Genomic DNA, 20,395 nt, shown 5'->3' on the forward strand with positions numbered 1-20,395 from the left:
AATTCAACCGCCTGGTGAGGCTGGCAGGGGATCTACCCCGGTGCCGAGAAGAAAATCCCAAACCACAGTCTTGTGTTGTACACACAGGCAAACAACTCCTCATCTCCAAACACCAAACAATATATAAATGCTCTTGCCCGTAACCAATAACTCCATTCATCCCTTGTGAGTCGTCGATTTAGGTCATGTTCATTAGTCTAGTTATTCTTCTTTCCGGGAAATTCCGGCCTTTGATGAGGCCCGGATCTCCGCTGCTGATGTACTCTCGAATCAATGGACTTGGTCGAGTAGGGGCGTTTTCATGTGGCTTGGGCATGGTCGCCAGCCGGAATGCATCTCTTTCGCAGTAGACCTTTCCAGAGAGTTCGAAATAATCGTGGTCAAGTCGAACTTGGCATGTCGTACACTTGAGACAATCCGGATGATGTTTCTCTCGTCCGCGGCCCGCCACGTTGTGTGTTTCCATGTATAGCCCTTCAATCCCCAGTCCGCATGTTGCGCACAGCGAGTCTTCCAATTCATGATAATGATGCCCGCAATATGGGTGGTCCGAATACACATAAAACTCCGCCGTCGGGAATGGCGATTTGCACATCCAGCACACAAAACATTCCTTGTGATACCGTCCACTCAACCGACCATCGGCACTTGACACGGACTTTTGCGTCGATTGAATCGTCTGGTTACACCCGCGGCAGATGCCTTTGTTAGGCGCTGTACCTTTGCTTGTACTTCGTGGTGCCCAAGACGGCTCCGGTTCGGACGCATTCGAAGCCACCGCATCCTTGTTGCTGGTCGGTGTAACAAGTACGTTGGGAATATCATTCTGAGGACCCTCGGTTTCTTCAATGAACGAAGATCGTCCCTTTTTCAACGGTTCAACTTCCAACATCGGCCCGGGTGCCAAAGCTGGCACTGTAGGGACTCTCGGTCTCAATGGGGCTGGAACATCCGCATCGGCTGCTTTGACCAAGCTAGAATAGGCACCCTCGACCGAGCTGGCACTGGGAGCATCGGCTTGTGGAGAGCTGGAACGTGTACTTATGGAATGCTCAGAAAATCCCACTGATCCATAGGATGATGCAGAATCGATCGAAGCCCTTTGGACATCATGCGAGTTCCTAAGCCTCGCTTCTGTTTCCATCTCCATAATGACCGGTAGTGCTGCACGATCCACTACTTCAGGGGAAGTGGATAGGATCGAGGTCGAACCAGCTTCCTGGGCGGGCTCGACCACGACCACTGGAGCTGCCATGGAAGCAGCAGCCTGCGTTTCGAGAGTGCTCAAGGACTCTTCGTGTCCAGACAACTGCCTGAGGGCCTCCTCTACACTCGATGCCGGTGCTGGAGACCTGAGGGGGGACGGAATAGTTGTTGGGGACGGCTCTCCAGTGATAAGAGACCTCTCGCTATTGGGGCTCAAAGCAGGTCGGTCCATTGGTTGAACAGTATACTCGTCCGGCTCATCACTCAGTGCTTGTCGGGCAACCTCTCTCCTCGAAGTGGCCGACTGCGATCTACGCCTCCCAAACAATCTCCCCAAACTTTTCGAAAACACCCCAGCTGAGGTTGGTTGTGGGGTAGTTGGACCGTTGAGTTGGGGCAGAGCTGATGCCTGACGATCACTATTGATAGGTGAGGGTCTTTTGGATTTGTAAGACGGCTCAGCAACACCTGAAGGGGCTGCAGCATGGCTCTGGCTCAAAGGCTCGTTCTGTGTATCGCCGAAATCGAAAGCATTGAGATTTGGATCCATTGCCCTCCCTCGTGACAAGTCTGGTTCTGTGGCCGTCTTGGAAAGAGGTGCAGAAAAGGGCATGTTGTTAGTCGTATCATGCTGGTCCCCAGTCCGACTCAACGTCTGGGAATGTGAAAGATCGACCGAATCTCCAAGTTCATCATTGCTGGCCTTGGTGCTTTCGCCGTTCGTGCTGATAGATGCATTTCTGTGACTAGAGGCGGTAGACGGACGGGAGTACTTGTCAGGATTGGGTCTTTCGGGTGGAATCTGTGCAAAATTGTCTGATGTTGCAGCCCTGGCTAGAGGTGGAGGCGCCAACTTGGGCTGCCTAAAGTTTCTCGACGTATCTCTTGACCGCGAACGTTTGGAGTCGCTGTGTTGGGTCACTGCTCTTTCCCTCCTCTTAGATGCAACCGGCTTGTTGGCGGTTGGGAACGGTGGGAAGGCACAATCGAGGTTTGTGAGTTCGGGTGAAGGTGGTCGGCGTGGGCCGGGTAACGAGCCCTTGCGAAGGTTTGAGAATGGTGACCTTGAGCCAGAAGATGCGCTTAGAGGGGAAACCATGGAGCTGTGGCCACTGCTACCAGGTGTAAGCTCTCCAGGATACACTGGTGGCCGAACTAAAGTCAGTCAGTAATAGAACTCTTGGACAGAGCAAGGAAGAGGACGCACATGCAGCAGCAGGATCAATCTTGGGCAACAGCGGACGTTGTTGTCTGATGTTTTTCAGACTGTTGGACGAGTCTGTACGAGGAAGTGGTGGAGGGATTGTACTAGACGTAGATAATGGAGGGAATGCCGTGCTGGAAGTCGGACTGGTTGTTGAGCACTGGTGGGCGGCTACTGCATCCAGTGCAATGTCGCTACCGCATTGAGAGCATTTGATGACAGGGCGAAAACTGGCACTCCTTGTTGGCAAATCCATCGCCTCCATCCTTTGACGCCAATCCTCCAATGTTGAACAACCCTTTTACTTTTCGCAAGTCGTAATCCGTTGATGACATGTATCGCAAGCAACACAATCGATATGGGTTGGATGAGGAGGTAAGAAAAGTATCTGTAGACTGTAGTAGAGGCCCGGCCAGGTGGCTTGAAGGAGTTAGTTCTTCGATATGGAAATTAGTCGAATTGGATGTTTGATCAGGTGGTAAGCAGAGCAGGCTTCGTAATGCTTGAGAACGGAAATGGATGAACCACGAGCGATAACATGGTATCTGAGAACCCATAATGTCACGAGTCGAGACACTGGAGTAATAGGCGCCGGACATAATTTTGCAAGACGCCGTGCATGAATGGCCTTTTTTGATGGAGTGCAGCATTGTTTGGCCGGGGTAGGAGATGAGGCTTTGGTTGGCGTCGAGACTAAGGTGTGACTGGGATGTCTGACTTTGGTTGATGGGACCACACCGTCGATCAAATTCTGATCAAGCTCATTTTAGCCTCGATGCTGACAGGGGTTGTTGAATCAAGTCAAGCCAGTAAGACGGGCGAAATTTGATGTGGATGATAAGGAAGCACGAGCAAAATTGACACTGGCGGGGCGTTGATATTGTCGTCGTGGCCATGTTTTCATGGTTCAACCTACCGGGACTTGTCTGTCTGTCACATCTGACATGTATTGTGTCAAGGTGGTGTTAGTCGAGAGAGCCAAACAACGATTGCCATGCTCTCTGGCACGCAATCTCTTGACGAAGTTCTCGCTTGAGAAGCAGGACTCTTGAGAGGTTCAGAGGATGTGAAGAATTGCTGGGATTTCTCCACTGAGTTCACGCGTCGTCATTCGACACAAGGTTCCAAGCAGCCTCGCTAAGCTAATTAGAGATTAGGTCACAGCCATGGGCAGCCACCAAGACAGGGGGACATTAGCATTTTGGTAGCAGGGTACTCGAAGGAGGCTGAGCCAAAGAAGCCAGAGCGTTTATTGCCGCGAGCTTGACTCGTTTGGATGATGATGGCGGTGGAGACGTATCCTTTAGGGTCCTGGTCAACTAGGGGACAAGCACACCGACATGTCGAAAATTGATAAGTTTTCCGGGCATTGATCTTCGATTGTGTTTCTGTCGACGACGCTGCTTCAGATGCTGCTGACTTACTTGGTCCTTGAGGATCTGGCACAGGTACGTGGCAGGCACAGAGCCGAGTCAGAGGCTCAAAACCCCTTCGGCCTCCATTTCAGGCGACAGTCGAATTAATTGGAGATGGGTAGCCCAGGCCTCAACTTGAAAGACTAAGAGGCCTTAGCCTACCCATAGCATGCCTGTAGCACCCGGAAGCCCACCACTAATTTGCCCCTAGAAGGTCTCCATTCTGGCCTAACGAGTCTCTAACCACTCTCTTCCTGCTTAGCTACACCAGCCCCTGATCAACCCACCACCCACTCCCTCAAGCTCCTTTATTCGCTCAAGGGCCAGTTCGCTTGGAAGCCTTGGAAGACTTCGACAGTCCACTCTGTTGATTTTAGTGGCTCGTTCAAACCATCTTCATTTCCTTGAAGAGGACTCTGAACGAGACCGTAGCATCCAATCCTCCCGAGAAGGTTGCTTGCCAGGCAACATCTTTACTGAGACCATCCGACAGGAGAACATTGATCATGAGAGGGATCTGAAGCTGAGACCGGAGGGCCCGTTGAATTGTGCAATCCTAACATGCACTGAGTGAACAATACGAATGTTCGGACGATTCTAGCTAGTATTGAGTACCGAGTACTTGCTTACCCATGCATATCAGGCTTGTCGATGGGGTCAAGTTTGATAACAATCAACATCAATTCCCACACCGCTGATCGGTGGTTCACGACCCAGCCAAGTCAGATTCCAATCGACCACTCTGCAGATCAATTTGTCTGGACTTGACCATCATAACGACAATCATTGCCTACTAGGTATCTACCTACTTACCAAGTAGTACTCGGTACTCCATAGTTGAGGCGCTGAAATAGTACTCTGGTATGTAGATGAACGCTTCACCGTTCTGCGCTTGAGGGCTAAGTGATTCTACCGTAGCTCACTATAGACACTAAATGATCCTCCGTAACTCCAATTGACAACTTTTTTGGGTTGGGTGCACAGAATACGAGGTACGCCGAGAGCCGCACCCCTCTACTAAGTCCCTTCTAAGTTAGACCACTCACCGACCTCACCTCTACTTGTTCCCAGCTACACTTGCTTGCTCTTATGACTTGTGCAGCGATTTATTGACCTGATTCAATTCATCCAACTGAACTTGCCATTCTGTAAGCCACACCTGTATCTCAAGAGGTTCGAAAGGCTCTCGCTCAAGGTCTCATAATAACTCCCCTCTGTCGAAAGAGGAAACACTTGCTGGTCCTTCGACACCCCCCAAAAAGCCAAATCGAACGGTGCGCGATGCTGCCTCAGGCTGCTGCAGTGGATCTTAAGCAATTCCCACGGTTGGCAACAGGCAGCATAATTCTCTTCATTGAAATTCATCACCTCAGCACAGTTTCCGAACACGGCTTTCTCCGGAGATTCATCTACCAAGGTCAACCCCATGGCCACAGACTGCCTTTCTGTCTTTCTGGTCAGAACTTACTGCTCTACTCGTCCAGCTTTTAAAAGGAACAAAAAATGGTTCACAGCTGCAGCATTGAGATGTGGGGAAATATTGTAGAATCCCTGCCAACACTTGGGAGTTGTCGTAGTTGAACGGCGAGCCCAACTGTCAGTGGACGTTTCGTGCTTCAGCAGGTAGGTAATTGAGAAGTTGGGTATCTTGCTTTCTCCCTCCCCTCTCTCTTGCTTGTGTTCTCATGACCACAATTGACTTCGGAGATCTGAAATTTAATCTGGGTTCCACCTGCTCGATCAGGAAGGATTAGATTCAGTCGGAGTCACAACCCACATTAATAGACAACTACAGACGATTTAGCCACTAATCATTCAGAAATTCATCTATTCTTCCAACGTCTCTCGAAGCTAATCTGAGGCCCAACGCACTCGACCAGGATCCATCAGATTCGACCACGAGTTCACAACCTCCATCAATAGGCAACTCCGGACTATTCAGCCATTCATAAATGGATAGTTCGTCTATTGACTTTCAACGTCTCGAATTCAATCTGAGATCCACGTGCTCGATCAGATTCGTTGAGGAGTTCATGATCCACATCATAGCCAACTACAGACCATTCAGCCACTCATCATTGACCATTTCGTGCCATTGACTTTGAAGATATTGGAGTCAATCGTGGTCCGCTCAATTTAGTCGACGCGTACGCCGGTCAAGCGTTATTCAACTACTCTATCGAGGCATCGCTGGATCCTCAGTGTGTTGCTTGCGGCCACCAGCTATACTACGAATCCACTATCCTCAGACTTGAACAAAGGATATCCGTGAGTCATATAGAGAAGCTCATGAAAAGGCAAACGATGTGGATGTCCATGAGAAAAATACGCAAAACTCACTGCTGATCACACGCTCTCCCCACTGCACATAAAACCCTCGCCTCTCTCCCACATTCTTCTCTTTTTTTCTTCTTCCTTCAAGAACTTGTTACATTTCAAAAGACCAACAGTACTTACAACAAAACCATTCAAGATGAGTTTGTGCTGCAGTAAGAAAAGCGTTGTCCAAGAGACTCCCCTTGCTGCTCGGGTGGTTCAGCTACCTAGGCCTGTGCAATCTGCCCCGATGCGGCAGCAATCACCTCTTTGGGTGAATCCCAGCCGGGATCATCTGAGCGATGTTTCGTCTCTGTACTTGGACGGACCAACCACGGCGACATTTGTATACCCTCAACTATGTCGCAAGCGCAACATCCCGTCTCTGCATGGACGGTTTAACTTGGACGCCCAAGTGAAACCAGCTGTGCAGAGTCGGGGTTACCGCAGCCCATGGTGTGAGACGGGAACAGATGGGACTGGAGTTTGAATCCGCACCCAAGTTTGCAGCAGCGTTCATTGTGAAGGTGGTCTCGGTGATCTTTCGTCAGCAAGCTTCCAAAGGTTTTTCAAGGATCAGTAGCCTCTGTGCGAACAACTTGGATTGTCCTGGGTTCGGGCCCAATGGCAAAGATCAGGGATTTTCCCGAAGAGTTGAATATTGTTGTTTACGGGTTTGAGAAGCTAAGGCCTGGGGACGCGGGGCCGGGGCGTGTGCCCCCATCACTACTCGTTGCTGGTCAACGGTTTTGGAGGGGGTTTCAAAACATCGTCTTTAGGCTCGTTCCAGTGAGGCAGTGATTCTCTGATGTCAATGGCGTCTTACTGAGGTGTATTGTCTTGTGACAAGTTCTTCCCGAGTCCTTGTGAAAGAGCAGAACGCATTTCCTCACCGAACATGTCAGTATGAGTAACTTGGACTCAAACAATCATCTCTCCATCGCTATGTGAAACGCAACAGAACGTACTTCCCTCGGGAACGTGTCAGTATGAGTAGCATAGCGATGGCAAATCTTCTGTCCTTTTTGTACCTGAGGCTGTGTGAAACACAACAGAAAGCACTTCATCTTCGAACGTGTCAGTATGAGTAGCACAGCCTCAACCAAAAATCTTTCTGGGACTATGTGAAACGCAACAGAAAGCACTTTCTCTCGGGAACGTGTCAGTATGAGTAGCATAGTCCCAGCAATCTTCTTCGTGCTTTTTTTTTGTTCCTGAGGCCATGTGAAATGCAACAGAAAGCACTTCTCTCGAGAACGTGTCAGTATGATTAGCATGGCCTCCAAAAAAATCCTTCCTGTCCTTTACTGTTCTTGTCCTTTTCTCGCACCGAGCCCTATGTGAACCACAACAGAACGCACTTCTCTCGGGAACGTGTCAGTATGAGTAACATAGTCAACTCTCAAATCTCTGTCTTTCTTTCTCGTTTCCCCATCATCGTCCTTGCTTTATGCAAGGCCTTGGAGGGGCTTGCAATCCTGTAGAAATCACACACACTCTCTCTGATCATTGTTTACTGCGTAATGCATGGCGTCGGGAGGATACGTAGGAGACTAGAAGGAGATTGTGCGAGATCACCGGGTTACATTGGTTTGGAGACCACAGCACGGAGCCGTCTTCCTGAGTAGAAAGATGTAGAGACCGATTAATCATGAACTGTACGCTCCAAGAAGGAGCAGGGATCTAAGAAGGGACACCATGGATCTATGGAACAGCAGGGATCTAAGAGAGAGCAGCGAGAAACAGACTTGGCGAGGGGTAGGAAGCCAACATGACTGAGAGTGATACTGATATTGGACTGTGGAAATCTACAAGTGACAGCTAGTGGAAATAGCCCGAGTTGATTGTATAATAAAGGAACAACTGTCTAAGAAGGAGTGCGAATTCGAAGGAGAAATGTCTTGAAAGCTGTGAGGAAGACAACATGGCTGATGGTGCCGTTATGTTCTAGGGGTGATAGCATGAGGGAAAGAGACCGAGTTGGTTCAGTGTATTATAAGTGGACTACGATTAAAGAAGGAGCAGCAAAATAAAGGAGGAACAACTTGAGGGGAGCAGGATGACAAGATGACAGATAGTGACATTAAGTTCTGCGAGTGATGGTATGGTAGAAAGATATCGAGTTGTTTACATGATAGAGAAAAGGGCGAGAGGATGGAGGCAAGGGAAGGAGGACCAGTAAGACAAGACAAGTGATAATTACATTGCTTTCTACAAGTGACGGCCTAGTGCAAAGAGGCCGAGCTTATTGCGTGATAAAGGGACCACGATGAAAGAAGGAGGAACAACTCGAGAAGGACAAGGCGGACCAGATGACCGATAGTGACATCGAGTTCTACAAGTAATGACTGGTGGAAAGAGACCGAATTGATAGCATGGTGAATGAGCCACGATCAAAGACAGAGCAGAGAGCTGGGGCCAAGTAAGGCGGACTAGAAAGACAAGATGATTGATGATGTGATTGAGTTCTACGAATGATAGCCCAAGAGAAAGAGCGAGAAGTGATGGCCTGGTGGAAAGAAGCCGAATTGGTTGCATGATGAATGAGCCACGATTAAAGAGGGAGTTGAGAGCTGCAGGGGCCAGGGAAGGAAGATTATCGACTTGAAGTGATACATCAAGAGAAGGAAGACCAGGAAAATAGGGGAAGGAATAACAGGAAGATGAAGCGGTACGTCAGGGGAAGGAGGGTTTGAATATGGGCTGGATTAATGAACGTCCATACCAAATGTTCAAGAGCAGTTGATCTGGGGTCACCGTCGTTGTGAGATGGCGCAAGGCAGGGACGCAACAAGGCTACAACATAGTGCAACAGGGTGTCAAGGTCGGAAGCAATGAGACCACAAGGTAGAGAACTTGAACATAAAGTCGATACTATACTGCATGCATACAAAAAGCCCTCAGGGGGTAGAGACCAAGTGAGTCACGGGCTAGTATGATTCGTAGGTCATGCCGATCTACAGAGGAGTATAACCATTATACTAGGAACGGGATGACTGCTCCTCAATCAGTGAGGTAACTTAGATTCCAAGTCGACCACCTCCGGCATCGTGACACCACCGACCCTGACCTTCCTCAGATCACTCTCCCACCCGTCCTCAACGTGGGGCCATGGCCCCCTGGGCGTGATAGCCTTGGGGTTGATATCCGCATGGCTCTTGGTGTAGTTCTCCTTGATATGCTTGAAATCGGTCGTCTCCCTGAACCCAGCGACATTCCAGTACAGGTTCTTGAGCCAGTTATTCAGCTGGGGATAGTCGTGCCGGATCGTGCCCAGATTGCACTTGAAGTGCTGGACGTAGATGGTGTCGAAGCGCACGACCGTCGCATACGCTCTGATGTCCAGTTCCGTCAACTCCTGACCGAGAATATATGGCCCACCGTTCGCAGCAATCATTTTCTCCAGCTTGTTCAGCGCTGCGAACACTGGGAGTACATTCTCATCATATCTTTCTTGCGTCTCTGCAAATCCAGCCTTGTAAACCCCCGAATTAAGATCACGCTGCAACCATGAGCCGATGTCGTCGATTTTGTTGCGCAAGTGCTCCGGATATAATGTGATATGGGCAAACTCTTGAGGTAACAGTTCGTCAAAAGCCGTCTGCAGATCCCTCAGCAGCTCGAGACTCTCATTATTGACAATCGTCCCCGTCTCCCGATCCCACAGTACTGGCACAGAATACCGGCCTTTGTACTCCTTGTCTGCTCGAAAGTAGACCTCGTGGAGATACTCGCTGCCGAAGATATGGTCGACTGTCGCCTCGGGATATTCGTTTTCATCGCGTGGGAACCGCCAGCCGGGCCAGCCTCTGTCGTCGCCCTTGGGATATGGCTTGACGACACTGACATCGATAAGATCCGTCAGGCCCTTGAGGCGACGGACGAGCAGGACACGATGTGCGAATGGGCAGAAGAGACCGACGTAAAGATGATACCGTCCGCGCTGCGGCTTGAATGGGCCGGACGTCGTGATCTTGCCGTGCCAGGAATCCGCTGTGCCGGCTAGGTGTTCCGCGACGGTACTTGGTCGAGGCCTGGACGGATCTTCTGCTGTAGAAGCCATGGTTTTGTTGTCGTCAGCAATGGTCGGACTTGAAACTCCTGCAATGATGGTAGACGCTCTTGCCGTGCCAGCCGAGAAATTCGCGTGGGACAGCTGCTCATACAGGGTCTTCAATCTATTCATTCAGGTAACCTACCTTGGTGGATAATTCCAGCGTGCATTGCAGAGCCCGATGAAGACTATGTCTTTACGAACTCATGCTGAGTGAATGCCAGAAGTCAGATTGTATATATAATCCATCCCTGTCACATCGTTCCGATGGAGAGGTTAACGCGCCGGAATTCCGCAGCGGGACGGTGACGTCAGTGTTTACTCTCTTCATATGTCCCGAGGTTCCCAGTCGCACTCAATAAAACATTTGTATTCCAGTAATATCACATTCACATCATCTAGAACTGGGGGTGGGCTACAGAGGACATGATTGGCATGGGGGAAAAACGTGATTCCAATAGTATGCGAAACTCGTAATTCTCAACTCTGCACGCTTTTTCTCATGCTTCGCGAAGCCTCCTGGTGCAGATGCGGCCGTGAAAATACCGTACAGTTGCTGCTGCTATCTGAGTTGACCAAACCGCCAATTCATTGAATCTCATTACCACTGAAAGGGATTACTTCTTCGCATCCTTCTCGACCTTATTCTTGAGCTGCTGGCCCTCGTCGACCTTCTTCTCCAACACCTTCTTGATATCTTCAATTGCGCCCTTTAACAGATTCTCGGCTTCCTGTCCGTGCTTCTGGCTGAGCTCTTGTAGTTGTTGTAGTTTGGGTGCAAGCTCTGAGCCACCGGGGATCATCTTGAGAAGCTGCTCGATACCGCCTCCTGCTGAACTCGAGGCCTTGTTGGTTTGTTCCTTGATGAATTTCTGGATGTCGTCTGTGTTTCCTGATTTGGCTGCTTCCTGAAGCTTCTGCCATAGTTGACCCAGGTCACCCTTCAACAGCTTGTCTTTGTTCTCCTCGACGAGCTTCTTCAGCTGAGGCTGCTTGTCCAAGATGGGTTTGGCTTGTTCAATTCCCTTCTGCCATGCCTGGTCGCCGTACTTCTGGATCTCTTGGGTCTTTTCTTGGATCAAGTCTTGAATCTTCTTCAAGGTCTCGGCGCTGAAACCTCCCTTGAGAATGTCCTGAGCTTGTTTCCATGTGTCTTCAACCTGCTTCTTGGCTTCTGGTCCATACTGGTCACCCATCTGCTTGAGCTGGTCAAATCGACCTCCAACCTTTTCTTTCAGTTGAGGATGATTCTCAAGGATGTCCTGTGCAGCATCACCCGCAAGTGAGCCAATGTCCTTGAGGCAATTTTGTAGAATATCCCATGCATCAGTGGCAGCTTCCATGCTGAAACCTTTCTGGGTGGTCTTTTTGAGGTCATTGTATGTCTTGGTGATGATCTTGTCTACTTCATCTCCGTGCTTTTCTCGGATCTTGTCCAAGTCGTCAAATGCCTTGTCGACGTAGATTGATGCGCCAGGGATCATTCTAGTATAGCTGGTGACCGTTTCCCTCAACCATTGCACTGCCTGGTTTGGTTCTGGAGCAGCGGCTGTTGTCTTCTTGAAAGCTGTGTCGACGTAGGATTTGGCCGAGGAGACACTGTTTACCACGGACTTAGCACCCGAGAAAGAGTACCATAAGTAGCCACCTAGAAAGGCGACAAGACCACCAGCAGCGCCGCCCAGCAGAGCATGACTTGAGCCACCAGAAGCTCCGCCACTGGCTTGCGATGGATTTGAGGTTGTGGATTGGTAGCGGAAGTTTCTTGGTTGGCGGACTTGACGGACTCGAATTGGGGCTGGTCGAGCTCTCAAAGCTCGAGTTGAGCGGAGTGCCACCCGAGGAGTAGTGGCAAGCATGATTCAAGCGGAATTGGAAGAAACAAAGAGAATGGGGAGAAAGAAGAGCGTATGTTTCTGTTGGTGAAGAATGAACTGACGGATCAAGAGGATATGTAGAGGCAGGAAAGCAGAGCAGAGCAGAGCAAAGTCGAGCAGAAAAAGCACGCTCCGAGTCAAAATATTGAGCTGGACAACAGCAATGACGACTTTGTTCCTGACATTCACATGGACAGCTGAAGATGCCCTCTTCATTGGTTGCGGCACGGAATGCACTTCCAGACCTTGGATTCAAACGTCATTGTGGCACAGGGCAAGGTGAAATCTTCCGAAACTCCTTGCTGATGGTCGAAGGTTTTCCTCCAAGACAATCCATCAATGATTGCCATTGCACTAAGCATGGTGTTGAGATAGTACTCGTAGTCAGTGAGCACAGCCTACCCAGTATAAGTATTAGAGCGACAAAGACTCTCGTCGCTTTTGAATGTACGAACGGGCTGATGTTTTTGGAGCGAAGATGATCAACTCCCACTTGATTCCCCGGATTGTCCTGGATTTCGGACCCGGGTAGGACAGCTCCCCCCTGGCTATGCCTATTCCGGGTAGCTCTCGGCAAGACTTTATTCCCCCAGTGGCACCCATTGACAACCGTCACTGCTGGCCTGGTAGGCATTGATCTTACCCGAGGCACTCGTAGTCAGTTTTGGGGGCCAAATGGTTAAAGGAGGCTTTCCCCAGGCATTCCAACTCAAGCCTAACGCCCCGGAGCAGGCTGTTTCTCGCCTAAGACACAACGTCATCTATCCTCGACACAATTTGTTCCCAGTCACCTCAACGAGACTTGAACCTCTCTGCATCTCACCAGAATTTCAATCACATTCCCGGCGCACATAGCATCATATCACATATACACCAGCCATGCTATCTAGATCCACCATCAGAGCCCTCCGACAGGCTACTGCCTCATCTCGGTCTATAATCCCATGCTCAGCACGTCAATGTACGATACGCCCGATGCACCATATGCCCCAGAATGCGCAACGACCCTCACAATATTGTCTCCTCCAGTCCAGCGCCTTCCACACATCCCCATCTCGACTAGCACAGTCACCGACAGCCGACGCGCTGATGGAAGACCTCAACGAACTCTACGCGACGGCAAAAGACGAGTTTGAAATTGCGGCCGAGGAGACGGAGAAGAAGACCGTGTATGCGGAAGACGACCGGGAAGCCGCACAGGATGCCCTGAAAATGCTGCAGGATGGCTTTCAGAAGGCCATCAAGGAGAGCTCGCCGGACGTGGCCAAGGAGGTCCAGTCACGCGTTGGTCCGAGGATAAGAGAGCTCGAGAACGCTATCAAAGCAATGGAGGAAATGGCCATGGAGGACTGAGGGACTTGACCTTGAGTACCAGGCATTTTCGTGAGGTCAAAGGGGGTAATAATACCTCTGAGACCATGGGCCAAATCCTGTGATGGAACATCCTGCGCATTTGGCCTACGAGCATGGTCTGAATTAGTGGTCACGTATTTCACCACCAGGCCACACCAAAATGTACAGCAAGATACAGGCAAGATACAGGCAAGATACAGGCAAGATGTCTACGTGGGCGAAAAGATCTCATGTAGGGAGGAATGGAAGAGAAACAAAAATCAGGATTGTATCATAGAATTCTCTCATGTACAGACGTTGACCATGTCACATTCGTCCATACGCCTTTCCTTCAGCAGTGATTTTAATCACTCCTCGCTGAGAAATGCAGTCGACTATCCACTGTTCATCCACGCAATCTAAAACACACCCCTCTAGTATTTCTTGCCCTCTCTCAGAACATCACCATACTCCTCCAGGGGACTTCTGATGAGCTTGGTCTCCTTCCACAGGTTGGGGGTCAAGAAACCGTATGAGTTGCTGACTGCGACGAAGGTGGCCTTCAGAGTGTTCTCGAGCGTCTTGGTGCTACCGGCAGAGGATGTGTATGCGTCCTGGACACCGGCCAACTGCAACAGTCTCTTGACGGCGGGAGATGCGACGAGACCGGTTCCTCGGGGAGCAGGGATCAGACGCACGGTGACGGAACCGCACTTGCCGGACTCCTTGGTGGGCAGAGAGTGAGGCTCACCGAGGTTGGTGCCCCAGTAGCCACGTCGGATGGGAAGGACGGAGAGTTTGGCAATGATGATGGCGGCGCGGATGGCGGTCGCGACTTCTTTGGATGTCTTGATTCCCAGACCAACGTGACCCTCGCTGTCTCCGATGACGACGATGGCCTTGAATCGAGTTCGCTGACCGGCACGAGTTTGCTTCTGGACGGGTTTGATCTGCAAGTGGTTCGTTAGACTCGAGTTTCTTTCTTCCCGCCAGGTAGACTGCCTGGGACTGCGGTAGCGGTGCCTCATACCTTCATGACTTCATCCTTCAACTTGGGCAAGAAAAAGTCGACGATCTGATACTCCTTGATGGGAAGAGAGTGCAAATAAATTTGTTCCATGCTCTGGATTTTTCCGGCCTTGACCAGACGTCCCAACTTGGTGACGGGTTGCCATTCCTTCTCTTCAGATTTGTTTCCTCCACGGCGAGGTCCACGACGGCCTCTTCGATCTCCTCGGCCTCTGTCGCCGCGGCCACGGTCACCGAATCCACCACGTCCACGGGGTGCTGCGTCAGCCATGTTTGTGGTTTGTTGTTGATGTGATGGTGACGAGGATCGGTTTTCAATGTGGATGGCTTGTCCTGCAGTGGGATACAATTTCGCAGGCGAGACAGATCTGAGAGTTTGCGGCTTGCCAAGAGTTCGTGCCCTAAGTAGGGCGGAGCAAAAGGTGGTCCGATGGAGTGAATTTCACAAAATTCTGGAATGGGTGAATTTGGCGGAGAGATTGCGAAACGGGAAAGATATCCGACAAATGTGCTACTGTGAAGTTTTCAAACAACCGAAGTCGAGAATGACGCAGGAGATTAAAGAGCGACAACAGGGTCTCCTTGTCTTCAACGTGCTTCCTTCTTGTGGATTCTAATCTCTGCTAATGGTTGAAGAGAAGGGATTTTTAAGGTATCTTGGTATGCAGTTCTTGTCGAGATAACGTGTCCAATTCATTCTATACAAGCACAAGTTCAAAATGGTTTTAAGGTGGTATGTATCTCTCCTATCAAAACCCCAAATTAGGTGGGCGGCCGCGTCACTCACCTTCTCCAGGTATCAAAGTAAGCTGGCGAAACGGCCACTGCTCACACAGGCCGTCACAACAGCAGTATGTTGACATGTCCGCTTCATGTGTTTGAAACACGACTTCTGACATTTGAAGGTGTTGTTTGGTGCTGGTGATACTCTCGCCCAACAAGCTGTGGAGAGGAAGGGATTTCGCAATCAGGATGTCGCTCGAACAGGTAGAATGGTACTATACGGTGGCTGTAAGTGCATAGCACTACCATAGCAAGGATTGGTGCTAACAAAGCCAGGCGTGTTTGGGCCGGCCGCCACGAAATGGTATGGATTTCTGCAAAAGCGGATCAACCTTCGCTCACACAACGCGACTATCGCCGCACGTGTGGCTGCTGATCAGACGGTTTTCGCGACTATCAACCTGGGTGTGTTCCTCTCTAGCATGGCACTCATGGAGGGTAGTGATCCAAAGGCAAAGCTAGAGAAGAGTTACTTCCAGGGTCTCAAAGCGAATTGGGCGATTTGGCCAGCAGTTCAAGCAATCAACTTCAAGTTTGTCCCGCTTGAACATCGCGTTCTCATCGTCAACATTGTCAGTCTGGGTTGGAACTGCTTCCTCAGTTACTTAAATAGCTCGAAATGAGCTCTCGAGCTGGCTGTGCATCCGCACTGTACATAAACATGCGTTGTCGTTCTGATGGTTAGCAATACGTGTCTTTGTCCTAAATGTGGCAGTGGAATACAGTATGATAGATATTAGATACCACAGCAACACAGGCTTTGCAGACTATGTTGTGCAATACCACTGATGCATGAATCGCGCACCTTGTAGACTTTGAGAGTGTCGGGTACAACCAAGCGCGCTAGTCTATTTGAGGCGGCCGCTGCTATGCAAGTTCAAGCGATTCGCTTTCTTCAATACTTCCACCACTCGAAGCAACATTGCCACCCAAGAAAACTACAGTACCCAGAACATTGGGGTTAACACCCGCGAAATGGCGTTGTTTATGCTACATGTCGTTCTCAACTCCGTAGCTTATGGACCAAGTCAACGAGCTCACCATCAGACCGAGCTGAATAAATATATTTGCTGATCTATCCAAGCCCCTGCCATCATGGAGCTGGGCACGAGGTCACGCACAGGGTGCCAGCAATGCCGCAAAGTGAGTCGAAAATGTGACGAGGGTCGCCCGATGTGCTCGAGATGCCTGCGGCTAGGTATCCATTGTGATTACAATCGTGTGCTCTCTTGGAAGTCAAAGCACGCAAAGAATCAGGCTAAAATTCCATTATCCCTGCGACAAACCAGGACTGCTCGGTCGAGAGTACATACTCTGACCAATACCATTGACAAAGAAGATGACGTTACGGATTCTGCTACTTCGTCAAGGCTCAGAATACCCACCGTTCCCGGAGAAGAACTGATCCCATCCAAAGTGGGCACTGGACCCATAGAGGAGGACATCATGAACACCAGTAAGTCGAGCTTCGTGTTAAACAGTCCATTTCTTCTTTTGAATACCTGCCAACAAGCTACTCAGTAAGAGTTCTTGGAGAGATCTGCGGATGGTCAAACCCAAGTCGAAATTCTATGCTCTCTGACCTGGTACCGCTATGTCTGCAGTACCCAGCTATCAACGATGCTCTTGTTGCGTTGGTGGCAGCACATGAGGAATCGTCGTCTGCAGCAACTCTTGCTACCTTCGAACATGCTCTGGCAAGTGCCAAGGGTCTCATCAACTTACCCATTCCCAGTGGTGGTTTTTCCAAAGTACTTGTGGCCGCCGCACTTTCCATAACCCAGATCTCCATGAAGCTGGGTCATCCTTGGACAGCACAACTGTCCACTATCTTAGACATAACGCTACAAGAAATGGATGTTGCGTCAGACGCCTCGTCAAAACTGAGTACCATGGCCACTCTCGAAGCCTTGGGTGGTCTGGACATGGACGCATGGATTATATGCCGGCGAACAGCACCGTTGCATATCTGGGCAAGGTTCTGCTCAGGGGGTAATGGAATTGAGGGTATTACTGGACTCCCACGATCTCTTATAGACCTGATCGCGAAAATCTCGCTTCGTGAGGATATCGAAATCGAGTTGAGGCAGTGGTCTCCGCCACGGGATTGCGACCGCATCCAGACCGACACCGCGTTGCTTTATCGACTCACTGCGCTACTCTACCTGCATGTCGAGATTTGCATACTCCTTGACGCTGACAGACTCACCTGGGAACTAATGGGCTACGTACGAAGACTGTCTGATGCAGAGGGTTTCAACCACAGAGCACTTTTGTGGCCAGTATATGTACGTTTTCGTCCATGCTTCCCTCCATGTCTACAGGATGCCCATTCCTCTTGTTCCAGTCTGTTCTCTCGAATTGTGTCGCGCACGCTGATCTTCTCCAAAGGTACTTTGTCGCGCCGCTACCAATCCCGACATCATTCACTATGCGACAGATCTTCTTGAAACCATCACGAACTACTCGACACGAAATGATCTGGTGATAACCACAATTAAAAACGTTTCCCGTCGAACTAGCGACCCACATCCTTCGAAGTACGATCAGCAGATTGGTCTCGAATATTGTGAGATTGGGTTATGGTAAAGAACTACGTACCGAGAAAGTAACTCCTTCCAGGCGCAAATGTGTTCCGTAACCCGGATTGCCTCAACCCAAAAGGATGAACTTAGGTAAGTAACTGCGAAAGTCCCCTTCTCGGAGAAGCACGCGACTTATCCGCGAGTGGGATTTGGTGAACATCTTGGATCCTCCTAAAACTTCCACATTAGGCCTGGTATCGCTAAGTTCGCCAAATTCATGCTTGACCCACAACTCTAATCCAGTGCAGTATAACATGAAGTCAACGCCGTCAAGCAAAGACCAATACACCTTTATCAACTTGACTGGTCGTGCTTCTGCTCAACTCTACTTCTGATCTTTTCCTTTGGTACGCACAATATACATCACCTCTACCAATAGTTACCACAGGTCTCCAGCAATGGGTCTGAAGAAAGTTGTTAGGCCCCATCATGAGCCAGACTACGCATGGTCTCGCCCTCATGGCTTGGTCGAAAAGCCAGGCATGTATCCTGACGAACCAGAAGCTTGGGTATATTGCGATAAATTCTCATACGATCAAGGAGAGACTGTATCTCTCAAAGTTCACACCACGGCAGAAACTTTTGATATTGAGATTATCCGTGATGGTTATCGACCAGAAACCGTATTCACAAGAACCGGGCTGAAAGGCCAGGTTTGTGACACGCCAGAAAATGCATACTCCCACGGTTGTGGGTGGCCTGAAGCCCTAACTATCCATCTCGACGCAGAGAAGTGGAAGCCGGGATACCATCTCGTGATTATACGTGTCAAAGAACCCAATGGGAGAGACTATGAGCGTGAGGGATTTTTTATTGTCAAGTCGCCCAGTCGCAAAACAAGTGCCAAAGGCGAGGCGGACTTTGTCCTTATTCATGCCACTTCGACCATGCTTGCGTACAACGATTGGGGCGGCGCAAATCATTATCGAGGAGTTTCAGACGGCTATCAAGACGACGACCCATCCCCGCTCTCGAGCACTCAACGTCCGATTGCCAGGGGCATGCTGCGGATTCCTAGAAATGCGCCGCGTGAGTCGAACGGTGCAACCGTTGCAGAATTCGGCCACTCACCGAGATATCCTGCTCTGGAATATGCTTGGTATTTTCGCTATTCACGCCATTTTGCAGACGCTGGCTGGGCAACCTATGAACGTCCATTCACGGTCTGGGCAGAGCAGAATGGCTACAAAGTGCACCATCTTACACAGTCAGATCTACATCTCGAGCCTGACTGTCTCACAGGATACAGCACAGCTGTTTGTGTTGGCCACGATGAATATTGGTCCTGGGAGCAGCGCGACACTATTGACAACTTTGTGAATAGTGGAGGAGCACTTGCTCGATTTGGAGGCAACTACATCTGGCAAGTACGGTTTGATGAAGCAATGAACACCCAATACTGCTACCGGCTACCACAGTTGGATCCGGAGTCGGAGAGCAATCCCACTCGAACAACCACAGCGTGGGATTGGCCGAAGATTGGCCGCCCAGGAGCAACGACTGTCGGATTGACAGGCGTCATGGGCTGTTACACGCGATACGGCATGGCTTCCCCGCGATCATCTGGCGGGTTTCAAGTGTATCGACCCTCACACTGGAGTTTGGAAGGGACGGATTTGCGCTACGGCGATAATTTCGGTGCGCATCCCATCAATATCGCCGCTTTCGAGGTCGATGGCTGTGATTACACGTTCAATAAAGGCCTTCCTTATTCTACGGGCAACGATGGAGCACCTTCAAATCTTGAGATCATCGCCATGTGTCCAGCCAGCTTCGGTGAAAGAGACATCTCCAATGGCAAGGAGCCCATTGGTGCACCACTCAGAGAAGTGTAAGGATTCCCATCCTTGTTACTTGATTGGTCTATTTACGAGGGTTAAAACTTGCTAATATATTCGACGATTTAGTTTGGGTTTCCTCGAAGCTCTCTACGAGAACCAGGAAATGCCAGAATATCTCAAAGATCGAGAATACGGCTCCGGCATGGTCGTGAGCTTTACCAAGAAGACTGGTGAGGTGTTCTGTGCAGGGACATGTGAATGGGTAGTTGGACTTATTAAGCGCGACACATTCACCGAAATGATCACAAAGAATGTACTAGATAGGTTCATCAGCAGGAAGAGCTCGTGATAGGTAGAGTGCGGTTTCATGAAACATTCGTAAACATAGAATGTTATATCCTGCGCTATAACTGCCACCCTGTGTCCGAAGTTCATCCTAGGAATATACCTTATTAGTTCATTCCGTGGACATGACTATTGCTGTCGACCACTCGCTCTGAAAAATACATAACTATCCGCTGAAAGGTTGGACTAGTAAATTTGCCACAGATAATAGAAGTGGATTCGCGTAAAGATCGTCAAATAAATAGCAAATTGTCAAGGATAAATTGATTATCGGCTAAGCATAGTTAATGATCTAATGCTAGAGACGAAGAGGCAGCCCATGGCTAGATTCCCAATTTTATCTGTGCCTTCTTCCACTTTCAATACGTGCTTTTGGCGTGTACTCGAATTGCCAACTTTCAGCTTGTGGGCTGAAGTTGGACGATCAATAGCCAAACGGAAGCAATCTTTGGAGGAAGAGGTGCCTTT

General features: G+C 49.7%; 7 protein-coding genes across 7 annotated transcripts; 3 read left to right on the forward strand and 4 right to left on the reverse strand.

The window, feature by feature from the left end:
• Positions 1 to 178: 178 nt before the first annotated feature.
• Positions 179 to 2,675, reverse strand: LTR84_003535 (uncharacterized protein; the record flags this gene model as incomplete). Its single annotated transcript, XM_064847123.1, has 2 exons — positions 179 to 2,361; positions 2,414 to 2,675. The coding sequence occupies 2 exons, from the start codon at positions 2,673 to 2,675 to the stop codon at positions 179 to 181; spliced, it is 2,445 nt and encodes an 814-aa protein (XP_064705476.1).
• Positions 2,676 to 9,148: 6,473 nt separating this feature from the next.
• Positions 9,149 to 10,204, reverse strand: LTR84_003536 (uncharacterized protein; the record flags this gene model as incomplete). Its single annotated transcript, XM_064847124.1, has 1 exon — positions 9,149 to 10,204. The coding sequence occupies one exon, from the start codon at positions 10,202 to 10,204 to the stop codon at positions 9,149 to 9,151; it is 1,056 nt and encodes a 351-aa protein (XP_064705477.1).
• A 608-nt stretch (positions 10,205 to 10,812) lies between these two features.
• LTR84_003537 (uncharacterized protein) lies at positions 10,813 to 12,054 on the reverse strand (the record flags this gene model as incomplete). Its single annotated transcript, XM_064847125.1, has 1 exon — positions 10,813 to 12,054. The coding sequence occupies one exon, from the start codon at positions 12,052 to 12,054 to the stop codon at positions 10,813 to 10,815; it is 1,242 nt and encodes a 413-aa protein (XP_064705478.1).
• Positions 12,055 to 13,056: 1,002 nt separating this feature from the next.
• LTR84_003538 (uncharacterized protein) lies at positions 13,057 to 13,425 on the forward strand (the record flags this gene model as incomplete). The annotated part of the gene is made up of 1 exon (XM_064847126.1): positions 13,057 to 13,425. One exon carries the CDS (start codon positions 13,057 to 13,059, stop codon positions 13,423 to 13,425), a length of 369 nt encoding a protein of 122 aa, XP_064705479.1.
• A 413-nt stretch (positions 13,426 to 13,838) lies between these two features.
• On the reverse strand, positions 13,839 to 14,704 carry RPS2 (40S ribosomal protein; the record flags this gene model as incomplete). The annotated part of the gene is made up of 2 exons (XM_064847127.1): positions 13,839 to 14,354; positions 14,435 to 14,704. 2 exons carry the CDS (start codon positions 14,702 to 14,704, stop codon positions 13,839 to 13,841), a joined length of 786 nt encoding a protein of 261 aa, XP_064705480.1.
• Positions 14,705 to 15,152: 448 nt separating this feature from the next.
• Positions 15,153 to 15,839, forward strand: SYM1 (Protein required for ethanol metabolism; the record flags this gene model as incomplete). The annotated part of the gene is made up of 4 exons (XM_064847128.1): positions 15,153 to 15,166; positions 15,230 to 15,284; positions 15,339 to 15,444; positions 15,493 to 15,839. 4 exons carry the CDS (start codon positions 15,153 to 15,155, stop codon positions 15,837 to 15,839), a joined length of 522 nt encoding a protein of 173 aa, XP_064705481.1.
• Positions 15,840 to 18,199: 2,360 nt separating this feature from the next.
• Positions 18,200 to 19,931, forward strand: LTR84_003541 (uncharacterized protein; the record flags this gene model as incomplete). Its single annotated transcript, XM_064847129.1, has 2 exons — positions 18,200 to 19,632; positions 19,709 to 19,931. 2 exons carry the CDS (start codon positions 18,200 to 18,202, stop codon positions 19,929 to 19,931), a joined length of 1,656 nt encoding a protein of 551 aa, XP_064705482.1.
• Positions 19,932 to 20,395: the final 464 nt, after the last annotated feature.

This window comes from Exophiala bonariae (assembly GCF_035927105.1).
Source record: "Exophiala bonariae strain CCFEE 5792 chromosome Unknown scaffold_16, whole genome shotgun sequence".
NCBI lineage: Eukaryota > Fungi > Ascomycota > Eurotiomycetes > Chaetothyriales > Herpotrichiellaceae > Exophiala > Exophiala bonariae.